Source organism: Hypomesus nipponensis, chromosome 17 (genome assembly GCF_054491055.1).
Source record: "Hypomesus nipponensis isolate SF chromosome 17, ASM5449105v1, whole genome shotgun sequence".
NCBI lineage: Eukaryota > Metazoa > Chordata > Actinopteri > Osmeriformes > Osmeridae > Hypomesus > Hypomesus nipponensis.
The window spans coordinates 16127147-16136295 of NC_140377.1; the positions used below are offsets into that span (position 1 = coordinate 16127147).

Below are 9149 nucleotides of genomic sequence, written 5' to 3' on the forward strand. Positions count from 1 at the left end.
AATCTAGTTTGCTTCAACAACAGAAGTGGAAACAAGTAATGTTATCATTTCAAATGATATATAGTCAATCTGTTGAAAACAGTGTTGAGTAGACACAATATATTTATTTGCGCGTTTTTATTTCAAGTCTCGAACTTCGGTGTTTCAGCGAGTGCTGCTGTTGGCCATGTTGCGTTTTTGCTCCCAGCTTCACTTGTTGATAACCAACCAATCAGCGCGCAGCTTGTCTAAATATTAATGAGCATACCATAAAAGGAGAAAAGCTAGTGTTTTTTTCCCCGGGTACATTTCAGAGGATCTGTCAAAGGGCATAGAACAGCACCCGGGCCATTTTCAACCCAACCAATGTTACATACCCTATTCGGAGACCTTAAGGAACCGTATGAAATACCCAAAAAACCCAGTCAATTGCCCCTTTAAACAGGCACTGGCTGGAGGTAAGGCATAGCAGAAAAACTGTCAGAATGAGGTACAAGTCCGATCAAGAAGCAGATACATGTGAACGTTACGAAGATCAATACTATTAGTACTGTAGTTTCTATTAGTACTATTAGTACTGTAGTTTACTGAATTTTCCCGAGAGTGGCAGTTCTCTCTATATTAGACATTCTCTGGGTGGGGGCTTGGCAGGCTCTCCTTAAACAGGCTATGTTATGTCTATGTAGTGGACATTACGCGCGTTCCCCTCCTCTGAAGTGTGCGCAATGCGCGGCACCCATACCGGAAGGTGTAACTACGTCGGACTTCACTCCGTGGAAAGCAAATCGGTGAAAAGGAAATATATAATATACAATCGGTACTCAAAAAAGAAGAAAATAAGACCTACAGAGTTGGGATTCGGCATTTTTAGGCGCCTATATCGAAGAACAACTTCTTCCCCACGGTAGTAGAATTTATTTAATTTCCAACGTTATTTGACAAATGCTCCTTATGTAGAGCTAGCTGATAGTGCTAGCTAGTGGCAAGCAAAGTTACGTCTATATAACTAGAGCTAGCTAGTGGGAACCGTTTAGCTCATTAGCAAGCAAGCTAACTCCGAGCTATATCCAACCGGTCTGTCTTAATCGGAGTTTCGCTGTGGTACAGTTTAGTTGGCGAGCTGTATTACGCAGCCCGGTGGCGGTGAGTTACATACCGCTAATTAAAATGCTAATAGTTAGTGTACCTATTTAATCTTCGATTTGATCGTTAAACATACCACGGAACCTATCCAAACGAGGTTGGCCTAGAGCTACTAGCCATCTAAATGGCAATATATCATCACCTAACACTGGCCTAGCTAGGTATTGTAGCCAGTAAGGCAATTTACGTTTGCGTGCTTGCTAATTGTATCTAGATCATTCTCCAAGTAATTTCGGTTCAGATGAAAGTAAATCTCTCAGTGTTTATTGTCAAAACAAGTTAGCGGATGTTGGGATAGTATGCTTCTCGAGTCTTAACTGTAGGCTATAGCTTGGTAGGCTAGCGTCCTAACTGGCGAATGCTGACCACCGAATCACTTACTCAACGTTTGTTTCCAATCACACAGATCGTTGTCTCCACATTTTCCCCGAAAGCGTTCAGTTCTTATTCCTGTTTTCGGCCTGGTTCTGTGTAACTGGGAAGAACACACGCTTCTACTATACCCCAGAGAGTGAGGAGGAGTGAGTGTTTGAGACCCACTCTCTCCATGTGTGTGACTATGGGAGACATTAGTGATCTGGACAGACAGATAGAGCAGCTACGACGCTGTGAGCTCATCAAGGAAAATGAAGTCAAAGCACTTTGCGCCAAAGCCAGGTACTGTTATATATTTCTGTAAGAAGATGGTTAGCTGTGAAGTCAACTATAGCACAAATTAAGTGAATGACTGTTTACTTTGATTTTGATTGTACAGTTAAATCAGTCCAGTTTCTGTGTTTTACAGGGAGATTCTGGTTGAGGAGAGTAACGTTCAGAGGGTAGACTCTCCCGTCACAGTGAGTATTTCCAGAATTTCTTGACAATCATGCGTAAAAAACAATATAACTTAGAAATATATATATTTCATGCACCCCATTCTTTTCTACTTGCAAACTTCTCAGGTGTGTGGCGATATTCACGGACAGTTTTATGACCTGAAAGAGTTGTTCAGAGTAAGTCTAAGCGCCTCTTTCAGAACCCATGAACATGTTCTGTGTTCTACTGAACTTTTAGCTCAGAGTATGCAACAACATACACTCACTGGCCACTTTATTAGGTACACCTCGCTAGTACCGGGTTGAACCCTCTTTTGCCTTCTGAACGGCCTTAACTCTTTTTGGCATACTTTCAACAAAGTGTTGAAAACATTGCTCAGAGATTTTGGTCCACATTGCATTTACATTTATTCATTTAGCAGACGCTTTTATCCAAAGCGACTTACAAGAAAGAGCTTTACAAAAAGTGCATAGGTCAATGATCATAAACAACGAAAGACCCCAAAAACATTGCGGGTAGCCAAAACATGAAGCATACATTGTGAAAAGCAAATAAGTGCCAATGGGTAGAACCAGAAGAGCATGTAGTTAAACAAATTACAATCAAACAACATGTAATATAATTCACAGCGAGTACAAGTAGTTAAATCAGTTACAACTAGCCAACAAGTGCAACAAGTCCCTCAATTAGTGTAATTGTTTTCCTGCAGGAAATAAACTAACATCTGATCCAGCAAATATTTTTTAAGTACTGTTTTACGGAACAAGTGTGTCTTTAGCCTTTTCTTGAAGGTGGAGAGACAGTCAGTATCTGATGGAGGTGGGGAGATGATTCCACCATTGGGCCAGACAGGAGAAGAGCTTGGGTTGGGAGTGGGCGCTCTTGAGAGGTGGGACCACCAGACGGTTGTCAGAAGAAGACCGTAGGTGGCGGGTGGGGGTGTAAGGCTGGACGAGAGATTGGATGTAGTCAGGTGCAGTCCTGTTCACCGCTTGGAAGGTCAGTACCAGGGTCTTGAATCTGATGCGGGCCATGATGGGTAGCCCATATTGACATGATAGCATCACGTAGTTGCTGCAGATTTGTTGGCTGCACATCCATGATGTAAATCTCCTGTTCCACCACATCCCAAAGATGCTCTATTGGATCGAGATCTGGTGACTGTGGAGGACATTAGAGTACAGTGGACTCATTGTCATGTTCAAGAAACCAGTTTGAGATGACTTGAGCGTTATGATGTGGTGCATTATCCTGCTGGAAGTAGCCATCAGAAGATTTGTATACTGTGATCATAAAGGGATGGACATGGTCAGCAACAATACTCAGGTAGGCTGTTTAAAGGATGCTTAAGTAGTACTAAGGGGCCCAAAGTGTGCCAAACAATATCCCCCACACCATTACACCACCACCAGCCTGAACCCTTGAAACATGGCAGGATGGATCCATGCTTTCATGTTGTTGTGTGGTCTTCTGCTGCTGTAGCCCATCTGATTCAAGGTTTGATGTGTTGTGTGTTCAGAGATGGCATTCTGCCTACCTTGGTTGTAACAAGTGGTTATTTGAGTAACTGTTGCCTTTCTATGATCTCCAACCAGTCTGCCCATTCTCCTCTGACCTCTGACATCAACAAAGCATTTTCGTCCACACACCTGCCGCTCACTGGATATTTTTTATTTTTTGGACCATTCTCTGTAAACCCTAAATATGGGTGTGTGTGAAAATCCCAGTTGATCAGCAGTTTCTGAAATACTCAGACCAGCCCATCTGGCACCAACAACCATGCCACATTCAAAGTAACTTAAATCCCCTTTCTTCCCCATTCTGATGCTAGGTTTGAACTTCAGCAAGTTGTCTTGACCATGTTTACATGCCTAAATGCATTGAGTTGCTGTCATGTGATTGCGAAATGAACAGATACCTACCTAGGTACCTAATAAAGTGGCCAGTGAGTGTATTTGTATGTCAACCAGAATCTCTCCATGTTACATTTGTTTAAAAGTTGTAAGCATTACCGTTAGCTTTGTTACAATCAGCTAGACCACATTTCCATTATACACCGCACTGCAGTTTATATTAGGCTATAATGCTAATTTCTGCTGTTTTGTTGATTCATTTTGTAAAAATCTGCAGGTTGGAGGTGATGTTCCAGAGACAAACTACCTTTTCATGGGAGACTTTGTTGACAGAGGTTTCTACAGTGTGGAGACGTTCCTCTTGCTTCTAGCTCTTAAGGTACAAAATGTAATATTAAATTGGCAACTTTATTCAAAGACAGGCAACTTCCTGGAACTACCATTTTGTACAATATCACTATCATACAAAACTGGAATAGCCTCCCAAGACGATGATAACATTTATAAAAAGCTTATATTTCACTCTTTGAACAATACTCATTGGATTAAAGTTGTCAGCCTGCACTTGCTTCAACTGAATAAGCTCCAACCCCAAACTAGTTTCTAAAGGTATGCTTTCACCTCCCTGCCCTATCACTATTTTCTCCCCTCCCTCTAGGTACGGTATCCAGACAGAATCACCTTAATCCGGGGGAACCATGAGTCGCGGCAGATCACCCAGGTCTATGGCTTTTATGATGAGTGCCTTCGCAAGTATGGCTCAGTCACCGTGTGGCGATACTGCACCGAAATATTTGACTACCTGTCTCTCTCCGCTATTATTGATGGCAAGGTACGGCCCTCTGTCAAGTTTGTCTCCCTCTCTGATATTGTGGCTATAGACTGTACACCACACCCCCACATTTTCTGTTAAGCTATTTGAAGCGCTTCATATAAAGGAACCAGTTTGTATAGTCTAGTCCAGCTCATTTAATTTTGACCTCTTCTGCTTATTTTGCTCTTTTATAATGCTCTTGACAATTAAAACAATACCCTCAATTTTCTGAATTGGATTTCTGTTATCCAACCAAATCTTCTGGCTATGGCTCTTATCCATAATGGCCAACTAATGTGTCAGAAAAGAAAATACCAAATAGAGCCTTAATTTTGATCTAGTGAGAATACTATCTTAATACTAGATGTTTATAGTTTATCATGCAGTTCTCTGGTCATCAAACAGTGATCCTAGATCCACATGCATACATTCTAAAAAGAAAATAAATCCTAAACCTAGGTGGCTGTTGGAAAGACTAGCAAATTGTCAAACTTTTTGTTTTGTGTTTATTTCCCTGGTTTAAATGATCAATTTAAATATAGATAAATTAAAGCTGTGCCCTAAAAAATGGCACTATTAAATTGTTTGTCTTTCTATAATCCCCTGATACTATTATCTGGACATTGTTGAGTATACAGGCACATATTTTTCTTGAACCTCTCATTCCAAAATCATGGACATTCATATGGAGTTGGTTCCCACTTTGTTTCTATAACTGCCTCAATTTTTCTTGTGAAGGCTTCCCAAATTCGTTTCATGGTGTTAAGGCCAGTGATCTGTGCACGCCAGCTATGTTTTTGACACAACTCAACAAAACATTTGACATTTTGTATGACCTCTCTTTGTACTGAAGAGGTTTGATTCAATGATGTTGAGGTTTGAATGGGGGCATTACGAAGTGGAAACAAGAAAGGCCCTTCTCCAATTTCTTGGCAAAAATGTTGACGCACAGAATTGTCTAGAAATACTTTTTATACTTTAGCATGAATATTTCCACAGGTGGAACTAAGGGCTCAAGAAAATTAAAAAACAGCCACTATTGTTAACGGGCTTGTAGGGCTGTCCCCTACTAAGAGTTTCTTTGGTCGACCAAGACTCGTCTAAGCACTTCTGAAAATCAACTAATCAAAATTTGAAACGTTTTTTTTTTCTTTCTATAAATGTCACAATGTTTTTCATCAACCCATTTTGTGTGATGTTTTACCTCACTGTTTTAAGAGATAATATGGAAGAAATATGTAAGAAGGGAGATTGACAACTAGACAAACATAAATGTACAAACATTTTCCCGATGTGACTCAATGTAGCTGCTGGACATTCCAGATTCAGCCGCTATAAAATAAGCTATTACTAATAATAAGTAATAGCTTACTCATGTCACCAGTCCTGTTGTTACCAAATCCCGATATAATACAAAATGCTTGATTGGTTATTATTTATTTTCCGTTATTATTTATTATCTATTACAATGTACTACAAATAAAAATATATTGTTTGTTTAACATGCAAATCAGCGCGCTATTCATGCCTCAAAAAGTGCAGCATGCGAACCTGCGTAGAAGCCGAGTGGGGAACGGTGCAACAAAGAAAGATGTGATTCTTATAATAGGCATATTCATTTTTCAACCCAGCGCGTTTGCATGAGCGAAGTAGGCCAATTTATGGTTTTCAGGTGGTAGGCTACATCATATTCAACGTCGAACTATGGAAAATAAACCGTTGTTGGCAGAGTTTGCATTCAACGTTTTTTGAGTCACCCAGTACTTTGTAAATGTTAATGTACTGTAAATGGAATGCTGCCATACCACATATTTCTTGGCCGTTTTGCTTAATAACACAGACAAAGTAGGCTATGGCAGAGTTTGTAGTTCAGCAGCCAATTGTGCACGTGCCGTGTGCAAAAAACAAACCAAGCAAAGCACAGATTAACGAAAAGGAAAACAATTACACCTTTTTTTTACATATATTTCAGTTGCATTATTTGTCTCAAATAATATAATCTACAATTTCTGTTGAACATGTCTTTAATTCAGCAATGGTGACACAAGCGGGAATCAAATCTCACGCTGACGTACGGCAGCTCGACCAAAAAAAATCTCAGTTGACCATGACCATATCGACCAGAAAATCGACAAGTCGACTGAGTGGGGACAGCCCTACTGGCTTTATAATGCTCCATGCACAAAGCAAGATCCATCTGAGGCCATTTTTTAAATTGAATGCTTTATTTTATTGCGTTTCTTTCAACATGTTTATTGAAAATGGGCTTTTCTTTTTGTACAGATTGCAGTTCTGCAGCATTTAAAAAAACATCCTTTCTAAAATCCTTTTTTCAATCCACTAGATTTTTTGCGTGCATGGTGGCCTGTCTCCCTCCATCCAGACTCTGGACCAGATCCGAACTATTGACAGGAAGCAGGAAGTGCCCCACGATGGACCCATGTGTGACCTGCTGTGGTCAGACCCTGAAGGTATAAAACCTGCACAGTGGGCCCCCATATTTTGGTTGTTTGACAATATAACACTTTGTGTTGGTGTTTGTTGTTGTTGACATTCATATAAAATACATTTAGATCTCTTTGTCTTGATCTTACCATTTCTCTCTTCCACTATTATTCTCAGACACCACAGGATGGGGGGTTAGTCCAAGAGGGGCAGGCTACTTGTTTGGTAGTGACGTGGTGGCCCAGTTCAACGCAGCCAACGATATTCACATGATTTGCCGGGCCCACCAGCTGGTCATGGAGGGCTACAAGTGGCACTTCAACGAGACAGTGCTCACTGTGTGGTCTGCACCCAACTACTGCTATAGGTGTGTGTGTGTGTGTGTGTGAAACATTTTGAAAAGTTGTGTGGCAAAATCATGTACTGTTCTTCAGTGTTTGTCAGCTTGTCATTTTAAGCAACTTGACATACAATTGTAGTCATCTTTCTCACACAGATGTGGCAATGTGGCGGCCATTTTGGAGCTGGATGAGCACCTGCAGAGGGAGTTCATTATATTTGAGGCAGCTCCACAGGAGACCAGAGGCATCCCTTCCAAAAAACCAGTGGCTGACTACTTCTTGTGATCTCTTATATGACTGAGTTCTATACCTTTTGTTTTTATGATGCCTGTGTGTTGGTTCCACCTCTAACCAGCCCTCCCCTGAACTTGCCTCTTGATGGTCATTTGAAGCTATCATACCCGAGTTGAAATCATTTGAAATCCTTATGAATACTTTGACCATTAATTTGAGCCAGTCCAGAATGCCAGGTGGTCATGGTTTGGACCATAGGACTATTTCAATGTTTCAATTGTGTCAGATGAGCTCCAATAATCTTCAGTGAAATTAAAATATTTCAAAAAAATGTTTGATCTGTGCCTGTAAACTATACAGTGCTAATTAAACTAAGTGATCACCATAATAATCATAATAATGACTATCCTGTACTTATCAGAGTGAGTCAAGTGTTGAGAGGTGCATTGCTCATCTTGAAACTTGGCCCAATCCAGTTGGAATTTCTCTCCAGCTCTCTGTAATGACCATTGCTCTGCTGTTTTTTTTCTTTGTACCCCTCAGCATCCATTTACCTATCTCCCTCCCCTTGTAGATTAGTCAGACACTTAACAGCTACCTTACCTTGTAATGTATGTATATTTTTAAATCCAATAGATTGAAGGATTCCAAGAGGGCATGAAAAAGAGTGTTTTATATTCAGATGTAGGATATTTCTTGGCTAGAACTTCTATTATGCATAACCTTTTTATTTTATTCTTCCAAACCTTCCAATGCTTCTTTTATCTTTGATTTTGTATAATTGTTGCTGTCAGTCCTCACGGTCAACATTTTAGTCATATTGTTTCCAAGCATTTGTATTTAATGCAGCTTGGCACCTTCATGTCTACTTAAAGGACAAGCAGATGTAGTAAATGGTTAAATGTTTCTCTCATCCACCTTGTCAATGCCTCCAGTCTACTCTTTAGGATTTGGTAAACTTTTGATATTGTAATAAAATCTTTTTGTATCAATATGTCTTGAGCATGTCCATTTGATTGAGAGTTTTGTAAGTCATACAAATTGCTGATTTTTACTGAAAGGGGATGTGGAGGTATAATTTATAGGCCAGACATAAAAATGCACTAAACCAAGACAGTCAATATTTAATATTTATTCAGACAGTTGCATGTTCTTTATTACAAGAAAAAAAGTTCAAATGGTTATGAAGGCACATTTGGCAAACTAATCAAGCATGCTGATACTTTAAAGTACAGTCACACACACAAATGGGTTGTAACTCTCACTAGCCTTTGACCTAGTCATCAGTCTAAAGTCAGTGTACTGATTCAAAAAAAGTGTATCACGTATATTGGTTTTTGGAATTAATATATTGGAGATAAATACTTAATTAAGCTACAGTATCTTTTGAAAATAGATTGTCAGGCACAACTATTGACTCTAAAAACAATGGACAATGTCCGCTCCTCGGTCCGTGTACGTGAGTTTAATTCCTTATCCCATCAAAACGGAACAAGTAGGAATAAGAAAAAAGTTTGTAATTAC

General features: G+C 39.8%; 1 protein-coding gene across 2 annotated transcripts; it reads left to right on the top strand.

The window, feature by feature from the left end:
* Positions 1 to 693: 693 nt before the first annotated feature.
* Positions 694 to 8619, top strand: LOC146253708 (serine/threonine-protein phosphatase 4 catalytic subunit B-like). 2 transcript variants are annotated; one of them, XM_084677006.1, is made up of 9 exons: positions 694 to 883; positions 1529 to 1779; positions 1907 to 1958; positions 2064 to 2114; positions 4069 to 4170; positions 4450 to 4623; positions 6950 to 7076; positions 7228 to 7417; positions 7547 to 8619. In XM_084677006.1, the coding sequence occupies exons 2-9, from the start codon at positions 1670 to 1672 to the stop codon at positions 7674 to 7676; spliced, it is 936 nt and encodes a 311-aa protein (XP_084533132.1). In that variant the 5' UTR covers positions 694 to 883; positions 1529 to 1669; the 3' UTR covers positions 7677 to 8619. The 2 variants fall into 2 exon arrangements, with proteins under 2 accessions (XP_084533132.1, XP_084533133.1); XM_084677007.1 differs by lacking the exons at positions 694 to 883; positions 1529 to 1779; positions 1907 to 1958; positions 2064 to 2114 and adding an exon at positions 2955 to 3883.
* Positions 8620 to 9149: the final 530 nt, after the last annotated feature.